This window comes from Accipiter gentilis, chromosome 6 (assembly GCF_929443795.1).
Source record: "Accipiter gentilis chromosome 6, bAccGen1.1, whole genome shotgun sequence".
Classification (NCBI taxonomy): Eukaryota; Metazoa; Chordata; class Aves; order Accipitriformes; family Accipitridae; genus Astur; species Astur gentilis.
The window spans coordinates 13263972-13291957 of record NC_064885.1 but is presented as its reverse complement, the minus strand read 5'-3'; the positions used below and the strand labels follow the sequence as shown (position 1 = coordinate 13291957).

The 27986-nt window shown below is 54.4% G+C and overlaps 4 protein-coding genes across 5 annotated transcripts; 2 read left to right on the top strand and 2 right to left on the bottom strand.

Annotated features, from left to right (window-relative positions):
- Positions 1 to 249: 249 nt before the first annotated feature.
- On the bottom strand, positions 250 to 26827 carry LOC126039989 (fibrinogen-like protein 1-like protein). The gene is made up of 3 exons (XM_049803950.1): positions 26752 to 26827; positions 2059 to 2178; positions 250 to 990 (listed from the first exon to the last, which is right to left on the bottom strand). Exons 1-3 carry the CDS (start codon positions 26774 to 26776, stop codon positions 356 to 358), a joined length of 780 nt encoding a protein of 259 aa, XP_049659907.1. The 5' UTR covers positions 26777 to 26827; the 3' UTR covers positions 250 to 355.
- LOC126039988 (fibrinogen-like protein 1-like protein) lies at positions 9329 to 13141 on the top strand. Its single transcript, XM_049803949.1, has 3 exons — positions 9329 to 9771; positions 11366 to 11428; positions 12513 to 13141. The coding sequence occupies exons 1-3, from the start codon at positions 9588 to 9590 to the stop codon at positions 13139 to 13141; spliced, it is 876 nt and encodes a 291-aa protein (XP_049659906.1). The 5' UTR covers positions 9329 to 9587.
- Positions 16410 to 18990, top strand: VPS37D (VPS37D subunit of ESCRT-I). The gene is made up of 4 exons (XM_049803948.1): positions 16410 to 16548; positions 17530 to 17701; positions 18059 to 18141; positions 18327 to 18990. Exons 1-4 carry the CDS (start codon positions 16423 to 16425, stop codon positions 18813 to 18815), a joined length of 870 nt encoding a protein of 289 aa, XP_049659905.1. The 5' UTR covers positions 16410 to 16422; the 3' UTR covers positions 18816 to 18990.
- On the bottom strand, positions 26132 to 27959 carry DNAJC30 (DnaJ heat shock protein family (Hsp40) member C30). 2 transcript variants are annotated; one of them, XM_049803952.1, is made up of 2 exons: positions 26752 to 27959; positions 26132 to 26497 (listed from the first exon to the last, which is right to left on the bottom strand). In XM_049803952.1, the coding sequence occupies exon 1, from the start codon at positions 27957 to 27959 to the stop codon at positions 27324 to 27326; it is 636 nt and encodes a 211-aa protein (XP_049659909.1). In that variant the 3' UTR covers positions 26132 to 26497; positions 26752 to 27323. The 2 variants fall into 2 exon arrangements, with proteins under 2 accessions (XP_049659909.1, XP_049659910.1); XM_049803953.1 differs by having other exon boundaries at positions 26132 to 26448.
- Between the last annotated feature and the right edge of the window lie 27 nt (positions 27960 to 27986).

The following is a 27986-nucleotide window of genomic DNA, read 5'->3' as shown; positions in this document are numbered from 1 at the left end:
GGGAGCAGGGTCTGAGCAAAGCGGAGAGACACCAATTGCACAGGGAAGGGAACGTTCACTGTCTCCCCCTCCCCAGGACAGGAGTGGGCACACCTACCCCAAACCAGTGCCTGCGTCCCAGTGCCAGCCAGCACCGCGGCACTGGGCAAAGCTGCCCGTGTGCCTGGAGCTCCAGGCGATTGCTCTTGAGCCCCAGAGCTGCTGTGTTTCAGCTGGTGATGGTTCAGGTGCTGCAGGCAGTGCAGGATGTGCACTGGGACTGGCACAGGGCTGTTGGCAGGCACAGGAATGGGATGCTGAGCTGGGGATGGTGGCACTCCCCCAAACTCCTGGGAGGCTGGGCGCTGCGGCACGGTCAGCACACATCTGTGGGTTTGACCAGGATGAGGGAAGATGCGCAGTCACCATTATCGCAGAATCCTGGCCAAAGGATGTGTTTTTTGGCATTAAGCAGGACATTCTGGCACCTATCGTACCACCAGCCCCCATAGCTGTTGGCGCAGTTCCCACTGTACTGGTCCTGGTCCTTGTCAGTCGTGCTGAACTTCATGTTGTCGTGTATGCCCCCCTTCTTGGGGTGATAGCTGGTCAGATAGTCATCCCCATCACCAGAAAACCGGCCCAGCCTCAGTGGGTACCCACTAGCCTCACTCTCCACCCTGAAGATGTCATACTCAGCGTAATGGGTGACGTTGGCTTTATTCCGTACGATGAAGCGGACCTTGTAGGTGCTCTGCTGTGTCAGCAGGTGCAGGTACTCGGTGCCCAACCAGTGATCGCCCTGCACATTCCCGAAGCCGTACTTGTAGGTGGTCCAGGATTGCTTCCATGTGAGCTCAGTGTCATGAGAGTTTCTCTGGACAACAGTCCAGCCCTTGCCTTCAGTGTCCATGTCGCACCACACCACGCGTGGGGGAGACCCTGCCGGCTGGATGACGTACACCCCACTGGGGCTGGTCTTGCGGAGATGGCTGCAGTCTGCGGGGAACCCTGCAACAGCAGCAGTGGCAAACATAGGTTGGGGTGGGAGAGAGAAAGATCATATAACTCTGTCAGGGCAACAAGGAGTTCCTGTAGGGGAGCGAGGACTCAGGACAAAAAGGGCTGGTCTTATCTGTGGTCTACTCCACAGCATAGAGTGGCTTTTCCACTGGCTCATCCACAGGGCAACTGAAGGTCTCTAAGACAGTGGCCCTCGTAAAAGCCCTAGGATCTATTTCTCATGACTTGCTATTTTATTTGGAGCCTTCTAATGCATCTGGCCAAGAAAAGAGGGGAAAAAAATCTTCCAGATGCCAGTGATGTCCTCCAAGTATATCTGGCCCTCACACAAGGCCCTTGATATATTGAGGTACAGCTCTTGCGTGGATCAGAAGTGTCCAAAATGCTCCACTGGATGAGGATGTGTAATGAAGATTTATGTTTTCCCTGGGGGTCATGGCATTGCAAAAGAAGGCTAAGTTCTACCTCGATCTTGCAGGGACCTCTTCCCCCAGCTTGTTGCAGTTTATCTGTTAGCAGGACTGATCTGTCATGACCTACTTGCCAAACTAATTTGCTGTGTAATTTGTTTTTCTTTTTTTGTGTCAATGAGGGACAATTTGCTGTGGGAATTCTGATTCAGCCCATGAAATTCTGGTTTTTTGGAGCACACAGGTCTTGCAGGGAGTGTAACCCTCCCTTGCAGGAGCAACACAAGCTAAAAAAAAAAAAAAAAAAAAATTGCTGGGAGGATGTCTCCTAGAACTGAAGTGTAAAAAGACAGAAACACCACAGAGCAATCCTGCCAAGTTATGATGTTTGGGCAGAAACCCCTTGGTTTCAGTATGGAGCCACCAAGGGGGTGAGGATGGCTTGACAGGTGTCAGGCGGCTTACCTTACAAGCCATGGCCCAGGGGTCTGTGTGTATGAGGAGTTCTTGTGTTGTGCATCAGCTGGGGTGCATGCTGGCCTTCCTAGCACTTAGCAGACCTGAGAGTCAGTGCTGAGCTAGGGAGACACTTTCCTGCTCTGCACCTTGGTGCCCAGCCAGTGCCCCCCACCCACTACATACTCACCACTCCGGGAGATGGCAGTGGGTACTGCTGGGCCAGCGCTTGCACAGAGGAGAAGCATTGCCACCACTGTGGGTAGGAGGACAAGGTCCCCACGGAGCAAACTTGTCCCAGCCTGGTGCCCTGGGGAGGAAAGGGCCCAGCACCATTAGGATCCCTGGGCAGCCCCCTCTGCCCCTGCCAACAGCCCCCAGAGAGCTCAGACCAAGGAAGGCAGAGCCACGGGGTGCAGGTAGGAGCATAGGGCTCCCAGGGTGGTGGAAGCTGCAGCTTTGGTGCAGGCTCTGCCCACGCAGGGCTGAAGCAAGGTGAGAAATGGCTTCATCACCCTCCTGATCAGCCCCTTCCCTGCACCAGACAGCAACCTGGAGATCTGTTCTCAGAACCTACAACCTAAGAGTAGCTAGGAGAAGACAATGACACAGGTAGATCTGGGAAGAGTAGTTTGCCAGAGGGGAGGGATCACAGTTCTTTTTGGAGTAGTCATGCTTAAGCCTTTTATATAAGCCACTCCAGCCCAATGACAGCTAGTGGGAAACCAGATCCAAAGGATGGGTCCTATTGCACAGATACCACCTCCCAAGCAGACAGGAGGAAGTCTCCTAGGCCCACACAGTGACACAAGCCCAAACCCTCTGTTCTGGCCACCAGCACACCCCTACACCCTGCACTAGCTCCATTACTGGGGGAGATGCCATCATGCCTGGGGAAGGACCCCTTTGCAACCACATATGCCACATGCATTGGTCAGGAAGGGAAAGGACCAAGTTGAAATCTAGGTCTTCACATTAACTTCCCTTGACAGGACATGGGAATTCAGGGCATAGGTAGCCTGGGGAAAGCATAGGCTGGCACCAAGCATGTGTGTCATTTGGTGCTTTGGTCTTGCGTCCCCTCTGCTACCAGGGTGCAGCATTTATCACCCAGGCAAGATCACAGCTGCTGTCCGGCTAGTCATCTTGTGCCTTTGTATACTCACCCTGGTCAGGTCTTGTTTGAGCCCAGCACCACACATGAATGAAGTGTGCAGCTGGGAAGATAACTCACCCATCACAACAGCACAGCTGAGCAGAGAGCAGGAATCCTGTGGTGCACCCTCCCATGCCAAGCTTTCCACGGTGACTTTATAGGCACTGCACACACCCACTTCTGTTCACACTTGTTGTTTGTAGAGGCACAAGGAGGCACTTGCAGATTGTGACTTGAGCAGTTTTCAGATCCCATGACAGCACAACTAAACCCCCTGAGAGGAAGGAGGCATGCCCTTCCAGCCAGAGAAGTACAAAATAATCCCCTCCATGATGAGGGATTTCAATTATTGACACTCCCAGCTACACAAACACTACATGTGAATTGCCCACTTGGAGCAGATTCTGGACAGCCATGATCAAACTGGAGAGACCCAGCTTTTTAAGGACAAGGACATACACCCAGTAACTAGAAAAGGAGGAGAGATTAGGTCTCCTATGTGCCCAGTCCCAAAGGTGACCTTGGAAAGATGAGGACAGGCCCTCAAGAGACGTGCCTGCTTGCTAACTCGCCACTGGCAGGTTTCAGGATCAATGAGTTAAGTCATTAGGCTGGAACCAGTGTCCAGCAGCCAGAAGTCACTGTATACACAATGTCCCCTGGCACCCCAATCTGCATGCTCTAAGTAGAGAGCAAGGGCTCCAGGTAACAAGCAGGTGCCTGTGGGTCCCTTTGCCACTCTCCTTCCCAATCTCTGTCTTTGGCCTGGTGAGACCCTGCAGATCTGCTCCCAGCCCCAGAAATGTTGACCAGGGGTTGCTCTCTCTATGGGAGCAAAATGCTCTCAGGACAGATTGTTTGGGAGGGCTGTTCTTCATGTCAGAAGGTGCAGACAGCTCCATCACTTTGTGAAGCCAATTTTAAGAGAATAAAGATGTGGCCTTTCTACTTTCTTCTCCTGTGTTGGTTTCAGTAGCCTACTGATCAGATGTCTTCTTCATGGCACAGGTTTAAACCTGATGTTCACAGCAAGCCAGTGTCAAGCTGAGGCTCCCATCAAACTTTCTGTACTGCAGTATATCCCACATGAAGCAGTGCAACTCGCAGACCTGGATGGACAGCAGCATCCAGACCTCTCCGGGGTAAGGGATCCCTGGATCACCTTTCGTCTGAATCCTTAGATGTCACCCCTGCTTGCTTGGTTAGAGGTTGGGAGCTCTTGTCCACAGCCTCATTTGGTTTGGGAGAATCATAAAAGCAGCACTCTCAAGCCTATGGAGGGAGAAAGGCCCAAACTGCCCTGGGAAGAGGGACCCCAGGCAGAGGGGCCACATCCTCTTTCTGTGGGGGCAGAGGAAGTGAGTGACTTACGGGCTCCCATGGGGTGCCCCCGGAGCTAATGCCAGCACTGAGCAATGCAATGCCTTGGGGTGGGGTGGGGTGCCTGTGCCAGGGCTGGCAGGCAAGCTTCTGCTGGTGAGCCAGCACTGGGATCACTGGTGGCAACAGGGCTTCCAGGTGCAGCAGGAACATGGGCCCCACAGATCATGCAGAGGAAGGCCTCCCCTGCCCCTGTGTACAGCAGGCTCCACTAGGCTGCTCCAAATAGATGCAAATAGTATTTCCTTCAGTGTCAACAGGACAGCTTATCTACAGACCAGCAGAGACCCCAGTTTTGACTTTAGCTCAAATATTCCAGTGGATGGTGTCTTCAAAGTTATCAAACAAAGGTTTTCTAAATCATGCTGATGTGGGACCTCTTTCTAAGAAGACAGCTGCAAGAGGACCTCTGAGCAGATATGAGTTGGAAGCAGAGCTGAGGACAACCATTCCAGAGAGGCAGAGAAGGGAGCACCATGCAGCACTCCAGGGCAGAGAGCGAAGGCATGAGCAAGCTCTCTGGGAGCAGCAAAGGCTGGCTGCTCCACAGAGGCAGGCAAGTCAGAAGCCAAGAGTGTACCCCAAGGAGGCAATGCCCTTGATGGTGGGGCTCCGTCCTGCTGGGTCTGAGCACAGCAGGCAGAGCTGAGTGTTGGCAACAGCCCCAGGCAAGGCAAGCAGTGAACTGGGTCCCAGATCCTGGACAAAAGGACAGAGTGCAAAAGGCAGGGCTGGAGATAAGCTACAACATGGATCTGAGCGGTCCATCAAGGGAACAAGCTATCTACAGTGCAGGTTTAAGATCCATCCAAGAAAACAAGGCCAGAGAGGGGACTGGAGACCAGTACTTATACAGTGTGGTTCAGGTTAGGACTGAAGGTCCAGGGCCGAGCTGAAACAGGCCTCATGGGCCCAGGTGAAGGTGCCAGGTGGGACTGGTCACCAGCCACTAAGGCTTACTGGTGCACTCAGGGCCATGACAGTAGCAGTTAATCCTGAAAGAACAAATCACACCTGCCTAGCTGGCTGTATGGGTCTCTCATGCTCCATAGGCCCTCAGGCTTTTGCTATAGCTCTTTGAGCTTACAAAGTTGCTTCTCAAGACACGTTCTGCTGCAGCCAGTTCTGCATCTTGCACAAGGCCTGGTGCCATGGCTGTGCTCCTGCAGAAATACAGAGGCATAAGGGCTGGGAAGGGGGCTCTTCGGAGAACCTGAGAAACACAAGGTAACCAAGATCAGGAGGACCTCTGAATGTCTCTGGTCTGATCTCGAGGCCAAAGCAGGGACAACTTAGAATAGGTTGCTTAGGGTCCTGTCTGGGTCAGTTGTGAATATGTCAATGAATGGAGGTCCCACAACTTCTCTCTTTTTATTTTCTTTTTTTTTCCCAGTCTTTGAACACCCTCGGGCTGAAATTTTTTTTATCTAATTGTAATTTCTCTCCCTTCCCTTATGGCTGTTGCCTCTCATCCCATCCCTGTGCACCTCCATGGAGAGTCATAGAATCACAGGGTGACAAAATAATTTAGATTGGGAGGGACCTCTAGATGCCATTTAGTCCTATCCCCGCTCAAAGCAGATCTAAAAAATCAGGTCCTTGTCCAGTCAAGTCTTGATCACCTCTAGGATAGAAATCCCACAGCCTCTTTCTGGGCACCTGTTCCACTATTTGACCAACCTCATGTTAAAAGAAGTCCCTATTTCTAACTGGAATTTCCATGTTCTAACTTAGATCCATTGCTTCTCATCCCACCACCATGTACTTTCTTGAACAGTCTGGCTCCAAGTTCTTTGTATCCTCCCATGATGTAGATGTAGTCAGCAATAAGACCTTTCCGTTGTCTGCTCTTCTCCAGGTGGAGCAAGCCCTGTTCTCTCAGATTCTCCTGGCATGTCCTGAGCTCCAGGGCCCTGACCAGCCTGGTGGCCTCCACTGGACTTGCTCCAGTCTGACAATATGTTTCTTGTAATGAGAGGTCCAAAGCGAGACACGGTGCTCCAAGAGCCTGACTCCATCTGCTCTCCAACCCCCCACCATGTAGCTGTAGGCAGCAACAAGATCCCATCTCAGCCTTCCCTTCTCCAGGCTGAACAAGCCCATCTTTCTCAGCCTGTCCACAATATGTCATGTGCTCCTGCCTCGACTGTCATGGTGGTCTCAGGTGGACTCCTGGAGTTTTAGTCACTGTTGTGCACGGGGAAGCCCCACACAGGACACAGCACTCCAGCTGTCATCTCACAGGTGGAAGTGAATAATCCTTTCCCTCACCCTCCTTGGCTGCGTTTTTCCAGATGCAGCAGCAAACAGATCTGTGCCAAAACTGTGGCTCTTTCAATATCAAACATATATTAAGCAGGAGCTGGGGCCTAGGACACAGCTGGCGTTTCAGAGAAGTCCCCTCTATGGCCTCCCCCCTGCCTGCTTTGCACGTCCTAACCCAAACACCGGCCACAGCCTCCTGGAAAAGCTGGCTAGGGACTGGAAGCTGCTGGTGAGGCTCTGCTGAGGGTTGCTGCCTGCCTTTGCTTGCATCTGCTGTTGAGCAGAAGCAACAGCACAGCAGGGTATGCACAGGAGCCTCCATGACCAGGCAGCCACGCTGCAAGCAAACAGCCTGTGACAAAAGCCCAGCCTGCTCCTCTGCAGGCTCTGACTATGTTGTGCTGTCCAGCACAAGGTGGATGCTGGGGTACAGGAGTCCTTGTAACTCAGAATACTGTGGGTATCAATCCCTAGGAAAAGGATGGTCTGGCATTTTCTGTAAGAAATCCATGGTGTAAGCACTCCTAGTAGCAGAGAGGGGCTTGAACTGAGACCATTTTACACCGGTGTCATGTCACGATTCCCAAAACTCCCTTGTGACTGCCACAAGGGCTGCGGAGCCAGGAGAGACTACGGTGTACGTTGTGCAAGAGGCAGCGTGGTGGTGGCAGGCCAAGCACGTCAGGAGGCACCTGGAGTGGCACTTTCTGAAGTTCGATGCACAATTTGCCAGGAACACTAGAGTACCTCTTCCCTGAAGGGTCTAATGGGGTCCCCAGTGGCTGTTGGGCTTGATGCCTGCTCTGGAGAGGGAGATTTACGCCTGATGTTTGATTTCCATCCAGGAGAGGGAATGTCATTTGGGTATTTACTTACGAGTTGAAATGTGCAGAGGTGCCCCGAGGATGCCGTTCCCTGGGGAAACGCTGCCAGGGCAGGGGGGCAGCCAGGCACTGTAAATGGCAGTTGTTTTAAGGCATTTGCTTATTGGCACCAAATTATTTGCTTTGCCTTTGAAGAAAGCTCTTCAGAGCTTTGCCTTTGAAGAAAGCTCACCTTCATGAGACACAGCCTTCATTGTCTGAGGACAAATCACTTAATGATGAAGAGCAAATAAGCCATAAACCACTAGCCCTGTTGCCAACCAGAGGACAAGTGCTGTGATTTAGGTCTCGTGCCTCCACCCCCTCACCTGCTGAGCCCTATAACTTTCAGGCTGGACACCCCTCCGGCCAGGCCAAAACTGCTCGGCTTCCCACTCCGCAGGGTCCCCACAGAGACGGCATGGGTGAGTGTGGGATGGGATGGGAGGGGACAGCAGCACTGTGTGTGGCTGCGGATCACAGGGCATCACAGCACTTTGTCTTCTGCAGGGCTCCCTTCTCCCCACACCCCAGCCACCCCAGTGCTAAGTCCATTACGTTGCCTGGGCTCACTGTGCCCCGGCTGGGAAGTGGAGCAGGAGCCTGCATGTTCTGCTATTTTCAGGCTGTATCAGCATAGCCCTGGAGTGCCAGATAGCCCATTTTACAAGCCTCATATTTACCAAACATATTTTGTAATTTTCAGTTCTCCAAGGAAAGTATTAAATACCCTAGAATAGAAAACAGGTTTTTTAGACATTCTTGTTTAAGGAGAGATATTGAACTAGTATCAAGATCTGGAGGTTAGGTGCTCGAAAGCATCCACTGCTGTCCCCAGAAGAACACCCAGGAGAGGCTCATCCTCTCCCCTGCATCTCGCTACCCAGACCTTTCATGACCATTCATGGGGCAATGGGCCAGCAGTGGAGGAAGCATGGCTTCTCTGGTGGCCTAAAGAAGAGATGTCTTTAAACATGCACTTTAAACACAAGTGTATTGAGATACTAAATGTCATGTAGGAATTGAGAAGCAAATCAGTTGAACTGAAGTGTGTTTAAAAGATCTTTGCTGTAAAACTGTAACCAGCACAAATGATTGGGATGACTCTGAGCATTCCCAGAAAGGAGTGCTTCTCTCTAGGGTGGCTGCAATTGCACACAGCGGTTCCAGGCCAGCATCATTGGTCATTTTCCTTCTTAGTCATCTCAGGGAATGGTGCCAAACCCATGAATCTCAGGGCAGTGCAATAGGTTTGGCTCTGCTCCTTTTTGAACAGTGGTGGGATCAGATTGGTAGTCTGCCAGGGTGAGCTACATCTATCGTATCAAGAACAGATTTCCCCATGGGCAGGTGTCTCCACAATGCCCCACTCCCTAGGAATTGTGATAAACTTTCTATAATTTTATTTAGATTCAATATTGCAAAAAGTGTGCTGGTTTCCTAGCTGTTCTGAACAAGAACAAACCAGAGCAGCTGGCTACATATGGAAATTTTGACATAGTCATATAGCCATATAAAGGGCATAACTTGTACCATCCAGGCAGTAATTCCTGGAAGTTTGTGCTGCCCCTCTCAGTCATGCTGATTTCACACAGGGCAGAGAAGGAGACACAGCCCTGCCTGGGGCTTGTTCCCACACAGACATCTGGGTTCTTACTGCCCACAAACCCAGATTGGAGGCAGGAGTAGTCCCAGTTTACACCATGTGAGTGTGTCACGGGAGTGTGATGGGAGCTAGGAGGAATGGGGATTCCTCCCTCCATGCTCACCCTACTTCTTATCTCCAGCCCTGAGACCTGGTTTTTACAGGGATTTCTGATTACAGTCACTTTGCGTTTGTACAAGGTTTTTGCACTTCTCCTGTGTCAAACACCACCAGCAGCAGGTGACACTGCTAATGACTCCTGCCAATGAGTATATGGCAGCTCACCTAAATGAGTGAATTGGGGCTTACAGCTCCAAGAGGGAGCTGTACACATAAAGAATTTTATTTTCCTATTTTACTCTGCAAGTAAAGGAGTCAAATGGGATTCATGACTTTCTAGTGGAAGAGTTATGATCTCTTTCTTCTTTTTCCAATCTCTTCCCATTTCAGCTAGCCAGCGCCTTTGTCTCCTGCTTTTCACTTGCCTGGTGGCCCTGGCAACATCTCTTCTTGCGTTGGAGATACAAAACTTGCACCTCCTCAATGGCACGACAGATGAAATTATTAATGTTCCCCCAGAGTCCTCCCAGCTAGGTAAGTATACCACGACAATAGGGAGAGGCAAACAAAGTCATGTTCAGTCAGATCCTACAGAGATGTCCTCAGCAGCCTAACCACACCCCTGTAACACAGAGGAAGGACTAAATACTTCTCTATGTGTGGGCAATGCCAATGCAATGTAGGCTGTCTTACTGGAACAAAAATCATCTCCTCTCAGAGTCCTCCTCTGCTTGCTGCCTGTCTCTTCTGTCTGGCATGAAGCTCTTCTGTCCATAAGTGAGTTCAGCAGTCCAAAGCCCAGAGTTCATAGGATCCCAGGAGAAGGGACAGGTTCGGTCTCATTGGCAGCAAGACCAAACCAAGGGTGTTATGGGCCATGGGCTCTTCCTTGGAGAAACAGTGTTAAAGATATTAAGGGGGCTTCACACTCATCTCTCACCCAGGCCATTGGTAGGGTGCTCTGAAAACATGAGCAGCATGAATTCAAGATGGGTAAGCAGGGAGGCATGCCAGAGAAGACAGGCTAAATTTCAGAAGTCTTGACTTGTGGAGGAATGCTTCCAAATGGATGGCAAGTGAAGGCAGAAAGAAGCAGGGGCAGACTGTGGTTTACAAAAGGAGCATGAGTAAACAGCTTCACATGGCTGTAGTAAAAGTAAATACCAGGGTAGGAAAGTCCTCTAGACCACATTACATGAGCGTTTCCCACTCCACACAGGCTCAGGCCAACCACCACATTTACTGGTGGGCTTCAAGATGCATTTGGAGAGAGTCAAAAGGAAAGGGGTCGAAAATCTGGCAGGCAGGCTGCATCAGGGAAGGCTGAAGAACTGAATGGTTTAGCCCCAAAATCAGAAGACCGTGGAGGAGGAAGTGATAGCAATATTACAGTCTGTCTGCAAGAAAAAGCGTACTCTGTGTGTAGTAAGAGAAGGAATGGGCTTATACACAGTGCGAGAGGCTTTTTAAACACTTCATAAGGGATGGGATAGGAAAGCACCAGCTGAGAGTGAAAGCAGGGAGCAGATATTTGAGGATGACAGAGAGCAACGGCTGCAGGGTTAGGCGTCTGTTTCAGAGAGGGAACAGGAATGGCTTTTGTGATTCCATAAGCCTGTGATTAATTCTCTGTTTTATAGCCATCAGTGGATATGCAGAGGATGTCTTTGCAAAAGAACTGCATTAATTCACTCTTCCAGCAACGCCCTTAAAATTCCCTTCTGACCCAGCTGAGCAGAGCCCCTCTCCCAACTCCTGATACCTGCAACAGTATTCCTGTGTCTGTTCTCACATTTCTTTCCCCTCTTCTTCCTGAGTCCCTTCCTAACTGCTTCTACTGCACTTTAACAACAATCCTTCCAGTGTTGCCACCACCATTCAGGGTCTTTCCCCCACACAGTGTGTCCAAATCCCTCTCACCAATGAAGCACCTGCCTCATTTTAACACCATGTAAATTACCCCAAACTACCAACTGGCTGATATCTGAAATGGTAAAGTCCCTCTGGAATTAGGAGCAACAACAGAAAAACAGGAATATCATCTGGAGAAAATCATGCTCTTACAGCAGGCGTTTGACCTGTCTACTCTCAACACTCACTCCTGTCTCCTCTGTTTCTGTTAATTCAGGTAATGAAGGCAACCATGTTCGACAGGTCAGAGACATTGCCCACCACCCACCGGTGGGCCATGGTAAGTCTCTTTTCAAGGAGCACATCTGCTCATAAGGTTTCACCATTGCTGGGCTCATGAAGAGCTCTCAGCCACCGTAGCCCCTGTCCCCTGGCTCCTCCCAGGAAAAATGTTTTTCTGGTAGGCTTCAGAGGTGTCACAGCTCATAACCGCAAGGAGACTCTTACCAGTCATGTCCTGGACTCAGTAGTTGCTGAGGATCTTTAGTATGGGGAATTTTCTACCTAGAGATCCAAACTGGAAAGTGATGCTTCATTATTTGCCTTTGGAAGTTGTTATTCATTATTTTCCTATTTTCACTATACAGTTGATGAGAAGACTGGGTAAGACAAGGACTGACTGCATCACTGAACTGACTGAGTTCAACAGTAGCCCATAGGACCACAAGATCGGTCCTATCTGTGTAGGAATAACCAGTAGCAGAGATAGTGGGAACAGAGCAAGTCCCTTCCCAGAAGTGTGTAGGTGCATTCAGCTGTTTGTTGTATAAGGTGATGACACTCTGGAGCATGGAAAGGCCATAATCAAATCAAATAAGTCAGGAAGTCTCTAAAGAGCTGCTCAGGTAAGCCCAGAGAAAAGCAATGGATTTGCCCTATTGAGATCACAAGGGCTGATTTAATTGTTAGCCATATGGATGTCTTGATCACACTCTCTCCAAGGTTTCTGAGATTACTGTAAAGCTCTAAAGCTTCCATGCTGTAACAACAAATGGCTTTATAACCCAGATTTGCATCTGTCTGTGTGGTGATACATAACCTGCACGCTACAGGCAAACCACTGCAGCACTGCATGACTGAATCCAACCTGGGCTAGGGTGCATTGTGTGCTGGGTGAAGGAAGGTCTCAGCAGGCCAAGACATTTTGGCAGCATGTTCCCATCAGTTTGAATCCTGTCTTGGGATGATAGGAAGTCCAACTCTTACATTGATCATGTCAAGATTTTGATTCACTCCTGTGAGCACATGACAGGAAGACAGCCCAAGAATGTGTGTGCAAAAGGATAGAGGCACAAAAGAAACACCAGGTGCTTTCAGTGTCTCATTGTGTGGGATTTAATAACCATCTCTGTTTCCTGTCCCAGGTTGGCCCAAGGACTGCAGCGAGATCCCTGCTGGCAGCCGCAGCGGTATCTACATCATCCAGCCAAAAGGGCTCCACCACCTCGTGGTGTACTGTGAAATGAATGTGACAAACGGGGGCTGGACAGTCATCCAGAGGAACCAGAAGGACACACCAGTCACCTGGGCTGAGTCCTGGAGCACCTACAAGTATGGCTTTGGGAATGTGCGCAGCGAGTACTGGCTGGGCACTGAGTACATCCATCAGATTGTCATGCAGAAGGTCTATCAGGTCAGGTTTATCATCCAGGACTCCACAGACAACATCAATTTCGCAGACTACAACCTCTTCAGTGTGGAAGATGAGTCCCACGGCTACCGTCTGAGGTTGGGCTCCTACACAGGGACGGCAGGGGATGCCATGACCTCAGACAATCCCAATACCATGCATGACAACATGAAGTTCTCCACAAAGGATCAGGATCAGGACACTTACAGTAAGAACTGTGCCTACAGCTATGAGGGCGGATGGTGGTACTCAGCTTGTTATTCTGTACGGCTGAATTTCAAGGGTGGCATGACATGGGGCAGCCTGTGCAAAGGGAACTGCAAATCCTCCCTTATCCTCATCAAACCAGCTTCATATTGTTAGTGCTTCTTCCCCCTCCTGTCCACACTGGACACTCTGCGAAGGCTCTGCATGGCCAAAGAGCTTGAGCCTTTCTGGAGCAGAGGGAGGAGCCCAAGGGTAGTAGCGTTTTAGTGAAATGCCACTTTCCAGTTCTCTTCTCTGAGCGCAGGCTCCCCCTCTGCTCAGCTCTTTTCCCCTGTGCTTGCCAATGATTCCTTGTTATTATGTTCATAATCAAGAACAAAAAATTCACTTGTGAAATTTGTGGATTCCACATGTACCTTCCCTGTGGGAGGAAGACACTGAGCCCTGGAGTGACTTTTCATCAGAGTTTCTTAGCTGCCTCCAGAACTCACAGCAAGCAAAAAAACTACATGCCACAAATTTCCGTATACTCTGTGCCTCTCTGCAGTGTCTGGTAAAGCATCCCAATAAATTTGCTTACTTGAGCTCATTCTTCATTAATGAATGTCTGTTCTGTAACTCTGATGTGCTTGCACTGGGATGCCAGAAATCTCATGTCAGGTGCTAGGACTGGAGTCTTGGGGCTTTGGAGGGAAAAAGCCTTGAGTGCTTCTCACAGGAATGGATGTAAGAAAATTAAATCTAGTTACACTGAGATAAAGGACCTGTGATCTGCACAGGAGGGTTCAGAAGGGACCTGTCTTGTGGGAGAACTCATCATCACCACGTTCACAAGTCCAGTGTCAAAAACTGTGGCAATATCCTGGTGCCAAGGTCCTGCTTCTGCTGGGAGGCTGTGTCTGTCAGGATTTGTTCCTTGCTATCTGTCTGTCTGCACAGTCATGCTTTGATCCTGAAGAAACATGGTTTCAAAGTTGTCAGTAGATCTGTCTGCTGTGACTGAGAAGCAGTGAATTTAAATTGAAGCAAAAGAGAAGTAGGTTAGGTATTAGGAAGCATTTGAATTAGGAGACACTAATGAGGGAAGAGCTCATTACAGGAATGAACTCACCATAGTCAAGTTTCTGAGATCAATTTAGATCAACCTTTGCCGGGAAAAGTGCAGACAGAGCTGATGATGTGAGGCTGCAGGACAAGGCCCCTGCAGCTCCTCCATTCCGTAACACTGGCACTGCCTGGGCAGACTGTCTGAGAAGCACTTTCACCTTCACAAACCATTTCTGTCTTTGTTTTGGGGCAGCACAGCAACAGCAGAGAGTTCCATTTCCAGGACTGATGGCTAAGGGAAAACCCAGCCCTCGCTTGCCAGCTCTAGAGCCCAGTGCCATCCAGGAAGGTTTGAGAAATTAGAAAATACTGAAAGAAATGAGCAGTGGAGTAAGAAGAGCCAGAAAGTACCTTATACTGCTCCAGAGAACTGCCCTCAGCACTTCAGAGCATGGAGGCACCTGTACCTAGGGATGTCTGAGGAAAAAGATTGCTCAGGGCTACTTCTACGGAAAGAAGCTCTCAGGTGAAGCAAGCTGCACTTGCCCCCCTGAGAGCCTCCAGCACCAAGCACTGCCACCCCCCCAAACCAGAGCACAGAGGACTGGTGGGACCTCAGAGTAGAGCCCATGCCTGCCTTGCAATGGGCACCACAGCACAGGGAGGGGAGGCACAGGACAGCTCCATGATGAACTTGACATTGGCTAGAAGAGAGGCTCTCCTGCACCAGGGGCACAAGATGGCAGTGGCAGGTGGAGGATGGCTGTCAGGATGGTGCCCCACCCCCCCCCACCCCCACCCCCCACCCCCCCCCCCCCCGCCAGTGCCCCCAGGGTGGATTTAGCTTCCAAAGTCAGCAGGCTCAATGACATCAGGTGGCACTGGGCAGACTGTGAAATGACAAGCAACAGGCAAAATTGGAGTTGCATTTGCACTGCTGGACTAAGGAACAAGTGATCCTTATCCCAGTAGTGCCGTCTTCTGCTAGGGCTCTCCAAAGGCAGTGGAGAGACTCAGGCCAGCAGATGCAGGAGAGCATCTTAAAATATCCCCACAGTACAACAGAGCTGGCACCCACAGGCCCAGGAGGATGGGCTCAGCGAGTGGGTGTCTCTGCATTGCCATCTTGTCCCTCCACCACAGCACATCCCAGTGTACAGACAGGTTCTCATCCCTCCTACAATAGCACCAGCTCCAGACGGCCCCTTATTCCAAGCTACCCATCCAAATGCTTCCTAAATCCTGCTGGGCTCTTGGCCACCCAACAGCACTGACCACCAGCCCCCAGCAGCTCCCTGGCAGCTTCCCTTCACTCAGCTCCAGCAGCCAGTGTTGGTTTGAGGTGACACCTGAAGTCAAGCATGGACATTAAATGCTGTCTCCAACCAGATATTTGCTCCATGGAAATGCCCTGGCCAGGACAGAGCAGTCCCCGCTCTAGCAGCAGTGCACGGCTCTCGTTGCAGCTGCGCTTCTTCACTAAGGTAAAACTTCCCTGGGATGCAATCCCCACCTCCCCTGAGGTCCTGGTTTGCTACTTTTCCCCAGCTTCTCCACCACATCTTTTACTTGAAGAGTAAGAACTGGGCAAAGATACAAGGAGAGTTTCCAGCACAGAGATGTCCTGAAGTGGAGCTGATAGTCCTCAGGCAGGTTTCTGCTCCCAGAATTTTTCTTTTAGGTCTCTGAATCCCTGCAAACGTTTAGTGGCCTCAACACCCTGCAGCGAGCAGTTCCCCATCACAAGTGGGGCAAGCGCTCCCCTCTCTCCCTTCCCCAAAAGACGAAGGGGACCTGCAAAGAGCGGCAGTGACAGCGTGCATCATTGCTCTCTCTCTCTTCCCTCCTGAGCAGATGGGTACAGCGGTGCCAGGATGCCCGCAGGATGCCACGAGTGCAGTGCCTTGAAGTACAGGGTGAGGCCACGGCAGTGATAAGCAGGATGCGCTCAGTGTGGTGCAGCGCAGGGCGCACCCAGTGCAGTGCAGGACGCACATCGTGTGGTGCAGTGCAGGACACGTGCACGGAGGTCAGGATGCGCACAGTGGGGTGCGGTGCAGGATGCACATAGCAGGGTACAGCACGCACAGAGCGGAGTGCAGCGCACAGGATGGACAAAGCGGAGTGCGGCGCAGGACGCAGGCAGCGGGGTGAAGTGCAGGATGCACGCGGCAGGGGGCAGGACGCAGGCAGCGGGGTGCGTCGCCGGTTCCAAGCCCCAGCCGGGGGCGGGGCGGGGCGGTGCAGAACCGCAGCGCCTTGTGCTCAGCCGCGGCTCCTTTAAGACCGCCGGGGAGGGCGAGCGCGGGACGGCGCGCGGCGGGGGCGGGGCGCGCGCAGCTCCCGGCGGCGCGGGGAGCCCTGGCCCGTGCCCGCGTGTGCTCCGGCCCATGTCCCGGCCCCCGGCGCCGCCGCCCGGCTCCCCGCGCCGCTTCGGGGCGCTCAGCACCGCGCAGCTCCGCGCCCTGCTGCAGGACGAGCCCCGGCTGCAGCGCGCCGCCCGCCTCAGCAGGAAGGTACGGCCGGGAGCGGGGGGGCGGGTCCCACAGCCGGCGGAGCCGAGCCGAGCCGAGCCGAGCCGTGCGGCGCTCGCCCCCAGCGGGGCTTTGCCGGTGCGCGGGGTGGAGCCGCCCGCAGGCCGGGGCACCGGGCATCACCCCGCCGGTCCCTGGCACCGCTGCTCGTCGGTCTTCCCCTGACAGCTGAAATCCCGCCCGCCGAGCCCCGGAGGCTGTGGCGGAGCGGCAAAACCCACCGGCTGGCTGGGGTGGCCGCGGGGAAACCTCGGCTTGCGCGTCCCGGCCGGCGGCTGCCTCGGGGCTCCCGGTGCCGCTCGGGGTCTCGGCAGCCGTCGCCTGCCAAGCAGCCTCGGGCCACCAAAACCCAGGGCAGGGCTACAGCCGCTGCCCTCGCTGCTCTCAGCTCTTACTGCCCCGAAATTTGGGGGAGGCTGGTAGGCCCCGGCCCCTAGCCGTGCCCTGTGCGTCTGCCTTCGTTGCCCGCAGCTGGGATGAGCCCCGAGTGCTCCCTGGTTCCAGCGGTTCCCGGCGCTTCTCTGCGGCAACAGGGTCGGGTTATTCTATAAATCGTTCTCAGCCTCATTTCATCATTTTTCCCCTGGGCCTCTCAAAGCGCAGCCTGGCACCGTGCTCTACTCCTCTCTCTGGGTGGGCGGAAAATGTGTGTGCACCGAGAGAGGGTGTGTTTCTCTCTCCTGGCATCGTTGTTGGCTGACGAGTACTTTCCTCTGCAAAGGGGACTGGGTAGCCAGCTGTGAGCTTTCCCACATTCAGGGTAAGCTGCCCTGTAGTGTGCATAGCCTGGGTCCAGCCCTCACATCCCCCCCCGGGACGCACTCCCTTTCCAGGCAGAGCAGAGGGATGGGGACAGTGTAGGAGATGAGGGTTTGTCCCTGGATGGAGATGGACACCCTCCCAGCAGGCTGCCAGCTCTGACTGGTTCTCTGACCTCCCCCCACTCGCTTCCCATCCTCGCAGTTTCAGAGTCTGCAGCTGGAGCGGGAGATGTGTTTGGCTTCAAACTGCACCCTGGCCAGGGTGAACCTGTCCCTGCGCCCGCGGCTGGAGGACGGGAAGGCTTCCCTAGCCATCAAGTACCACGAGCTGCGGGAGATACGAGAGGCATGTTGGGACAAGCAGCAGCGTCTAGGTGAGTGAGGTGCAGCCAATGGGACAAGGCAAAGCCCAGCATGGCCAGAGCAACCCATGTTAATACAAGGGCCCGGGTGGGCTTAGCATCCTCGAACCTGTTCTGGGGAAATGGCCCAGCCATGATCAGGAGCAGCGGGGGGGGTGATGCTGCCTGCGACCTAGCCAGCCCTCGGCTGGCACTGATTCTGTGGTGGGATGCAGGCCTCAGTGTGCAGGTGGCGCCAGGGATGTATTTGAGGGTGTTTCAGTTCAAGGGGGGCGAGATCTGATGCTTGAGGGTAGGAAAGACCAGAGCCTCAGCAGTGGGGGTGTCTGGCGGGAGGTTTTTCGGCAGCCCCATCCTCTCCTGACACAGAGACTTACCTGGAGAAGTGGAGCCCACAGAGTGCCCTGAGCCAGCTCCAAGCCAAGCTCGATGCCTCTGAGGCAGAGTCGGAGGTGAGTCAGGCGAGACCCCTGTGCTGCTGCCCCTTTCTCACCTTGTCCTTGGACTCCCCTCCGTGCCCTCCCACGTGCCAGATCCTGGAGAAGAGTTCTGGGTCTGGGGATGCTCAGCTATCTGTGCTCCCTTTGTGGTCCCATGGCTCTCTTGACTTGATGCTGCCCCACTGCCTGTCCCACAGGCACAGATAAAGCAGTTCCTGGCCCAGGACCTGCCCCTTGATTCCTTTCTGGAGTCCTTCTGCCAGAGCCGCACACGCTCCCACATCTACCGGACACAGCTGGAGAAACTGCAGGAGCTGCTGCAGAAAGACCGGGTGGGCAGGGACCCTGTGGGCCCCATGGGGTGCCCAGGTGCCCTGGCTAGCCCAGCACCAACCCGCCTTGCCCCGCTTCAGAATGGAGTAGCCCCCAAAGCCTTCAATCTCTCCTACGGTTTTGTGCCTGCCTTTCTCATCCCCTCGGAGGCTGTTGTGCCCTTTGCCATGCCGGCTGCGTCTCGCAGACACCATCTCCCAGCCCTGGGACACCAGCCAGCATCTCCCTGCTCCAAAATCCCCAGCCCAGGCTCACCCCTGCGCCTCGTCGGACACATCCGCCTGCTCAGCCCCCAGCCCTTCCGCAGGCAGCAGCGGCCACGACACCAGAAGCTGGAGCCTCCACACCGGTAGCATGGCAGGGATGGGGGATGTCCCCGCTCCTGGCCCTGTGCCTCCACAGGGGCTGCACAGGAACACCCTGGCCAGGGAGCAGGTGGGGGTGCGTTTGTGGTGTAGACACAGCTCCGAGGGGCTGCGGTGTCTATTGGGCAGGTATGGGGTGGGTGCTCACAGCGGGTTGGCGGTGTTTGGCCGGGGGTGGGAGGGGGCGGGTGCCATGGCCAGGCAGTGGGTCCTACACTTGGGGAGCTGCTGGGGGGAGGTGTCTGCATCCACAGCAAGAGGAACAGTGACATGAGGTGGGGGTGGGTGGTTTGTAGGGACGTCAGTAGACTTTATCAGGTGGGAGATAGCAGGGAAGAGGGCCCAGGATCACTGGGCACCATGTGCTTTCTAAATAAAGGCTCTTTTCCACTTTCTGTGTTACCTCTTGGCTCTGAGTATGAACAGAGGGATGGGACAGGCAGGGAAGAGGTGATTGCGGGGGGACACTTGCCAGGCTTGGTGGTGACTGACACTCAAAGAGGGTCCTCCAGCCTGGCAAGCCCCCAGGCATTGCACCTGCACTTGGCTCAGCCCATCAGTGCCCTGGGGAAGGCAAAGAGCCCCCACAAGGGGAGCAAGAGAGCCCGGTGAGTGTGTGTTTCCACCCAGATAGGTGCCAGGGACTACCTCCCAGCAGTTTGGCCCTGCACATGGTGAAGACTTCTGGTAACCAGAGATGCTGGATGCCAGCAGCCAAGTCTTCACCCCCATGAAGGGTTATACCCTACAGCTAGCCAGTCTCACTCATGGCCCTGCGGCAGCTTGTCTCATGGGCCTGTGTACACCTCTGCAGTGTTTTTAGTACCCATTCCCCATCCACCTTTTTGCACTAGCCCTGGCTTCAGACACCACTGGAACGGGCAGCAGGAGGCCGGAGCTCACCCTGTTTCATCCCAGGCTCCTCTGTTGTTTTCCTTAATTTCACGCAATGGATGGTGAGACAAGCCTGGGGCAGGGGATAGCCCTGGTTCCTCTGCTGCAGCCTCCTGGGCACCCTGGGGTACTTGTTCCCTACTCTGCTGGTTCTAGCTTTTGAGTTTTCAGGTTCTTCTTGTGCATTCAGCCCCTGTCTGGTTATAGCATTTTTTCTTCCTTCCCAGTTGCCTGCCCACCCTGCAGCTTGGCACTGTTATGTGGACTGCTTAGAAATCGCCCAAAGCAACAAGGGGCCCTGGCTGTGGCTACAAATATGGACCATTGGCTTGCAGTGTCTGATCACGCCCTCCACCACTGAGGGTGCTGGCTCTTATGCTGAATTCCAGCCCTCACTTGTGGAAATGGTACCACTCATCCAGTATAACTAGTTAAAACAGGTTTAAGACTAGGATAAATTGGGGACCAGCCACTGTGGCTTTATTGGCAGGCAAGGAGATGGTAGTCACTGGAATATCTGGGATTTCACACAGCACCTCCTGCTTTCCTGGGTTCTACCAAGCTCTGTTTGGGCTCAGCCTGTCAATGAAAGGTACCAGGACATGTCTGACTGCCACTGTCAGGCTCTGTGGCTTGCCACCTCTGTGGCTTGCCACATGCCAGGAGGAAGGACCATAGTAGGCTGGCAACCACGGCACAAGAGCTTGGTTGGGCTCCCATACCAGTCCCACAGGGCTAACCTAACCAGGGAAATAAGGGGACCAAGCAGGAGCACTCAGGAGGCCACTTGGTTCATGTGGGGCTACCTGTGCTGTGTCTGGAGGGGGCTGGGATGCACAGGCAGCCTTGTCCTACCCAGTGTCCTGGGGTCCCCCAGACAGTTGCCCAAGCTGCCCCAAGGGCTGCACTGGACACTGTGTGAGATGACCAGGGCTGTGGGTGCAGCGTGGGGACATGGGCCTGAGTGATGTGTGGGTGTCAAGCTATGACGGCTCTGGGCACGCACCACAAGGGGTGGCAGTGGGAAAGCACAAGGCTTCTCCCTGAGGATCTGGATGCCCACCTGGGAGATGAAGGCCACCTTAGCACTTGTCTCAGGAGGAAAGGAACCCAAGGCAATGGCACGAGGATATGGTGCATGCTGGAGCCAGGCACCTGTACAGTCCGAATGGCAGCCAAAGGCAATGGTGACGAGCCGTGTCACTGCCTTGCAAGATGGGACCGGGTGCAGCACTGGGGCCGGCACCAGTGCACCTGTGACCATGCACGAGATGCCAAGCCACCCAAAAACCAGTCAGGCACAACCAGTGGGTCTCCCCAGCCAGTGTGTGCTTTGCATGGCTCCCCAGGGCTGAGCAGTCCCAGGCAATGCTGCATGGGTCTGTCACCAGCTCCAGGACTAAATTCCCTGGCCCCCAGCAGGTACTGCATCACTTTATGGCAAGGGCAAATGCAGCCCCCTGAGTGTGAACCCTCAAGGTGAGCAGCTGCCTCTCTCCAGCCCGGGGAGAGTGAGCATGTCCCACCAGAGCTGACAGCACTAAAAGCAACGGAACAAAGTGAGCTGGGATGCTGTGGCCCTGCCTGGCTTTCTGTCCATAGGAGCCCTGCAGCACCCCTGGGCACCTGCCCAGCTCAGGTAGCAGTGGGCAGGCCCCGGCAGCCTCATGGTCCTGCTGGACTGGCCACCACCCCACTTCACCCCCACTTTAACCACTGGGAAGCTGCCAAGCAAGGTGATCCCCTGCCTTGGGGAGGTTCCTCCAGCCCTGGAGTTGGTCCTGTCCAGTTTGGAGCACATACTGCCCCAGGCGGGTGGTTGGACTCCCCAGTTGCAGCGGTCCTGTGTACATGCAGGGAGTGTACATGCAGACTAAAGCACCCTGTGCCTCTGGGGAACATGGCAGCATTGGGTGTCTGCCTAGAGTGTGTGGTCAGCACTTCACCATGCTGGCAGCTCCAGCCCCTTCCGCAGGCAGACCTGGACTGAAGACAAAGTCCTGCACAGGACACAAGACAGGGACATTGGTAACAGACAGGAGCTGGCAGCAGCATAGTGATCCCTCTGTGCCCCTCTTTGCCTGCACAGTGGCTCTCCCTGCCTGCACCAAATGCTGACTGTCCCACAGGGCCATGTCAAGGGGGGTCAACATGTCCCCAGGGAGGAGGAAGCATTGCCAACAGGTGTGCATCTGCATTCATTTCCACACTGGGCCAGGCAGCAACCAGCTCAGCCCCAATGCCAGCTGGTGTGCAGCCAAACCCGGGGGGGCAGGCAGCTCTGCCACAGAGCCCTGCCAGCTCTGTGGCCTCCCTGGCACCCCCAGGCGTGGCTTTTTGGAAGCCAGGCTGGGTAAGCAGCAGCCCCCAGCCCAGGAGGGACAGGACACCTGGAAGAGAAGGGGTGCCCCCAGCACGAGCAGCCTCCAGGAGACCCTTTGAGCCGCAACCCCAGGTCAGCAGGGGATGTAAAAGCCCAGGCTAGGGCCAGTCATCGAGGGGTGGTGCCAGGGTGCCCCATCTGGGCCCCCCTGTATGGCAGGCACTTGGCAGACAGCAGGGCTGTTAACAGAGGAAACTCTATTAACTGTTAACTCTATTAACAGAGGGGTAGCCGCAAGGGATGCTGGTAAAGGGAGGGGCAGCTGCCCCCTCATCCACGGGTGCTGCCAAGCGTGTGGCCCTTCCCTGGGGCAGAGGTAGAGCTGCCGCGGGCCCAGCAGCAGCCAGACTGGGGTGCAGAGCGCTGCCTACAGATCCCAGGGCAGGTGAGGGCTGGGGCTGTCCCCTCACCCCCCTCCCTGCCAGGCCAGCCCCTCTTGGGTGTGTGTGTGGGGGGGGGGGGGGCGTGATGGCCAACACTCCAGTGCTGCTCTGGACCCTGCTCACCTGGCCTGCAGCTCCTTGTCTCTGCTCCTTATGCTCCCAGCCCTGCTGGCACCCCCAAAGACCTGCCAGGAGCCAGGTTTAACCCATTCCTTCCCAAAGAGTGGGCCAGCTTCTCTAGATGGAGGGAAGAGGCCCTAATGAGGCACCAAGACCCCATGCCTGCAGGCTGCACCACCCAGCAGCTGAGGCAAGCAGCTCAGCACCCCAAGCCTGTGGTTACAGGGACATCAGCCCATGAGAACAGGCTGGGATAGGACTAGGGAACGAGGTCTGCACTGAGATTGCAAGGCACCAGGACTGGGACTGTCAGGCTTCATCCAGGCTTGTCTCAGCTTGCCTGGAGCTTTTGTTTGATTTACTTAGTTTGTAATGGCATCTAATTACCAAGTGGCCATTAACTACTTAGTTTTAGTTTTGCTTCCCTTTTACAGTGGTGTGGCGTGTCTTTTGTTAGTAATTCAAGGGTGGATTGAGTAACACAGAATAAACCCTGGGGTGAGGGTGCAGGGTAGAGCAGTACAGGCCTGGAGGGGTGGGCATAGGGTGATAGCTGAGACCTCACCAACAACTCACCCTTGGGCAGTTCCTTTCAGTGATACAAATCTAAGAGCTGGCAAAAATAGGTGTCAGGGGCAAGAGAGCAAGGAGCCAGCATCCAGCATGCACACAATACATCATTTAATAAAGCCAGACATAATGTGGAACTGCAGAGCAACGAAGAGAGGAGTAGGATGTGCTAGAAAATGTGTAAAAGTGGCCCCAGTGGACTTGAGAGTGAAGAGGAAGAAATCCCCACTGTGAACATCACACTCCTCCCAGCAAAGGCCTCAGGATGCCAGCAACTCATGGTGACCTCCTCCCCAGCTGAAACTGCCATCCTCACTACCCTGAGAGCACAGGCCAGGAGGAAGCTGTACAACAGCTGTGACTGCAGTATATTACTGAGATTAATTTTATACTAACTGGATATATCCTTAAAGGAGGCAAAGCCCACAGTAGACCTGGGAGTGGAAGCTGTTCCCTGCTGTGACCACAACCCACAGCTGCCTTGCCCCCAGCTGCAGGAAGATGCGCTGTCTCTCACAGAAACAACCCTTTGTGGCTCAGTACCCCAAGGATCCCTCCTTGTTGTCCCCGAGGTCTGAAGACAGCCAAGAACACAGTCGGTTGCAAAGCTTCACTGTCTGCTGCATGGCTCAGATCCAGCTGCCAGAGGAAGGTGCTGGAGCAGTGCACAAGCCTATGCCTCCTCACAGCAAGTGTGAGGGAAAGCAAACTCATCATGGCTCTGACTGATCTGCCCAGCACTTCTCCCTCTCTGAAGACAGCTCTGTAACCCTCTCTGATTGCTCAGCATCCCACTGCTGGGAGCAATGAATTGTCACCTCTCAACAACAGTACTGCTGAACCACTGCCACAGGAGAGGTAGAACAAGGGGGTTAAATACAGAGTAGGTCCCTGTGCAGCAAGCCTCACACATCCTATCAGCCCCACTTGTGCCCTCTTTCCTCTCCTTTTTCACTTTGACCTTCTGATTCTGGTGGGCTTGTACAGCTCACACAAGCCCCTGCCATCACACCACTGCTGTCACAGTTAGGTCCTGCTGTATTTCCCCTAGCAGTTGTGCCGCAGGCACCCTACAAGCGCTGCGCTCACCTGGCTAAAGGAAAGCCCCAAGAAATCCAGTTGCTCTTGGCACCTTTCTATTGGAGAAACAACTAGGGAAAGACAAGAACATGACAACAGTGTTGACACAAGAAGACAAAGGGGTAGAAACCTGGTGTGCTGGGAGCTGGCAGCTGGTCTGTGCATTTGGACTAGCTGCAGCCACTTGGTGCCCAAGCTCCTGAAATCCTTCCCGGAGCAGAGGAGCATTCAGGCCTGACCAGGGCAAAGGGGACGCTGGGGAGAAGTACACATTGTACCACACGAAAAGTGACACACTGGATGCCCCAAAGTATCCCTCAGTACCCTGCTTCCATGCTTCCCCTCCTGTGAGCAAAACTAAACACTGCCTGCAGAGAACACGTCACAAGTGCACAGCAGAGGCACTTCTGTGTCAGAGGCAGCACAGAACAGGTCTCCAGCAGGCAGGAGTGAACTCCACAGTGGCCCAGGGAGGACATCCTATCCAAGCCCCGCTGACTGCAGGCAGGATGCCCACCCTTCCCAGCATGGCCTCAGGGAAACAGCACCCCCCTCCTCACCCTCTTCCTCAACCTGCTGCAGTCACTATGTGCAACACCAGCCTGTCCCCTACCCTCCATTTTCCAGCAAGTACAAGGAATATTTCCAACCAAGCCCAGCAAAAGAAAGGTGCGTCATTTCATCACCAGTTTATGACCAGTTATATTTAATGTTCAAGATACATCATGGAGACCCGAGGAAGAACCAGTAATATAAACTGCCCAAACCACCCATTGAAAGGCACATGGATTAGCTCAGTTTTGGTGCCTGGGTACTTCACCCCACAATTTCAGACACAAGCACCAGACACAGAGCAGGAGCTAGCCCAGTCAGCTTACTGCAGCAGCTCTTTCCCTCTCCCAGTGTTAGGGAGCGGAGTGATGCAGGCAGCGTACCACCTAGCCTGTTCCTCCTGCTCCACACCAGACCCTCTCTCTGCCAGGAAGCTGGCTCACAGCTGGGTACAGAGCCTGCCTGCAGGAACAGCTCACAAGCCCTAGGCCTTGGCACTACATAGATTTAAGAAAGATCGATCCAGATGACGCCTCGTGTTTGGCAGGGCTGCCTTAAAAACCTGCAAGCCACACCAGGAACTGGAGAGGTGCTCCCTAGTACCCACCATTTCCTATGGACATCCTAGCTTTTCCATCCTGGAAGAGAACATTTCCTGCCAAACTCTGCCAGAGAAATCGCCTCTGATCTTTCAGGTAAGTTGGTTTATGGCATGAAAATGCATCAGCACATGACACAACTCTGGAGACTTTCACTCTGTAACAGATACCCTTGAACACTGGGTTCCCGCTCTTTACATACTGACACTTCAGCACTATAATCCCACACAGAAGGATGGACTGACAACCAGAGAGGATCCTGGAAAGCTCGCACTCTGCCCCTGGGCTGAATTTGCTCCAAACACGCAGCGGTCTCCGGAGTCTGCAGCTGGAAGTGGTACAGTGCTTTCCAGAAAAGGCAGAAAGCTCTCCTGTACAGTATATACCCTGTACCAGGAGGCATTCTACTCCCTGCCATGCTACTGTCTCAGGCTCAGTTTAGTATCACAGAACTACACAGCCAGAAAACATGGGGCATTTGCTTTTAACATTTTTGTGTTGAGAGAAAACATAACCCAAGGTCACTGCAGTGAGGGGAGAGGGCTTGGTTCCTGCGGAGACCGGTGCCAGCCAGGCGCAGCAAATCCAGTGCAAAATAATGCAGATGAATGAAGTCTTTGGTACAGTTCAATACCACGAAGCTTCGCTCACTCCACGTAGTACCAGGATAGCACAGGTGAAACCTTTACCCAAGGAAAGACAGAAGCTCCAAGACACACAATCTTTAGTTCTTAAAACACTTCAGTACTTAAATAGGCAAATACTCTTATGTGCAAATGATGCTTAGATACATATAAAAGACAAGTAATGGCACTCAGTGCTCAGAAGCATACCACTCCCAGCCACGAAGGCCTGTGTGGGATGGTCTTGTCTGGCAAGCCCAAGACAGGACAGGCTGTTCTAAACACAGCAATGTTTTGGACAGCACCTCCAGCCGATGTCACACACTGACCAGGACAGGAGCTGCCACGGGCCCAGGTTTCATTATTGCAGGCTGCTGAAGCCAAGTCTTCCATACTTGCAACACAGCAGGGCAAGCCCTGAACAGGGACAGACGAGGGCAGTGATGCAGTTTGGAGACCAACACTCCTAAAATTCCCCAAAGACGTAGTATCAACAGATGTGACAGCACAGAGGTGGCAGGTCTTAGATTAACAGAAAACCACAGAGAGCCTTAACTCGGCACTGCTGAGAGCACCCCCCACGAAGACACACAGCACACAAACACCACTGATAGCTATTTAATCTCTGCTGTAGCTTAGACCAGGCACATGGTTCCCACCAAGGTCAAACAGCAGTGCCAATGTCCCCTCCACAAAGCAGAGTCCACGAACCACATTTACCTGTCAGGCACTGTCTGCAGGTCATACTGGCAGAGGGGGCACATAGCAGCCTGTCAAGCCATGTCTGCAAGGTCACGCTGGTGGCAGGGGCACATCACAGCCTGCGGAGCAGAGCCCACATGCGGTAGCCAGTGGTCACATGCTGTCTGCAGGTCACACTTGCAGAGGTCACATCGCAGCCATATATTGGGCCTGCCAGTTGCCCTCCACGTCTGAAGGTCATGCTGGCAGAGGGGTCAGGTCACAGCCCACGGACCAGAGCCTGCACAAGGAGCCTGCAAGTTGTGCACCATCTCTGAAGGTCACACTGGCAGAAGGGACACGTCTCAGCCTCAGGAGCAGAGCCCACGCATGGTGCCTGCTGGTCACGTACTGTATCTGGAGGTCACGCCAGCAGAGACGAAATGTCATGGCCGGAGGAGCAGAGCCTGCTCATGGTGCCTGCCAGCCCTGCGGGTGCAGGAAACGCCCCCCAGCCAGCTGCCATGCCCACTGGTGACACTCCATCCCACCGCAGCAGTGGAGCTATGTGGGTGCCCCGGTGGCTACCCTGCCCTGCAGCGGCCCCGCCGTCACTTGAGGCCGTAGAGGACAGCGAAACCCAGGAAGAAGATGAGCCCGACCGAGAGGTCGGAGAGGATCCGGAAGCGTCCCTGGGCCGCGGCCTCCTCCCGGCGGAGGCGCAGCTGCTCCCGCCGCGCCCGCAGCACCCGCTCCCGCTCCAGCTGCTCCCCGTAGTGCGCCCGGTAGAAGGCGTCGAAGTCGAAGGGCAGCGGGACGGGCCCACGGCGGGCGGCAGCGGGGGCCGGGGGCGGCGGCGCGGGTGGAGCGGGCGGGCGGCCCTTGGGCTGTGGGGCGCCGCGCAGGTCCTCGCGGCTGAGGAGACCGCGGTCGTACTTGCGGCGCAGGGCGGCGCTGCCGAGGACCCGATAGGCCTCGCTAACGGCGGCGAAGCGGGCGGCTGCGGCGGCACTGCCGGCGTTGCGGTCGGGGTGGTAGCGGAACGACTGCTCGTAGTACGCCGTCTTGATCTGCGCCGCTGTCGCCGTGGCCGGGACCCCCAGCACCTCGTACAGGTCGCGGCGCGCCTGCGGAGCTCCGCCGCCCGTCTGCCCGCCGCGGGACGGCGCCAGGACCCGGCCGGGCCGCAGGGCCCGCGGGGCGGCGGGCAGGAGGCGCCGCAGGCGACCGAGCGCTGCCGGCTCCATGCCGCCGCGCCGCCTCAGTGCCCGCCC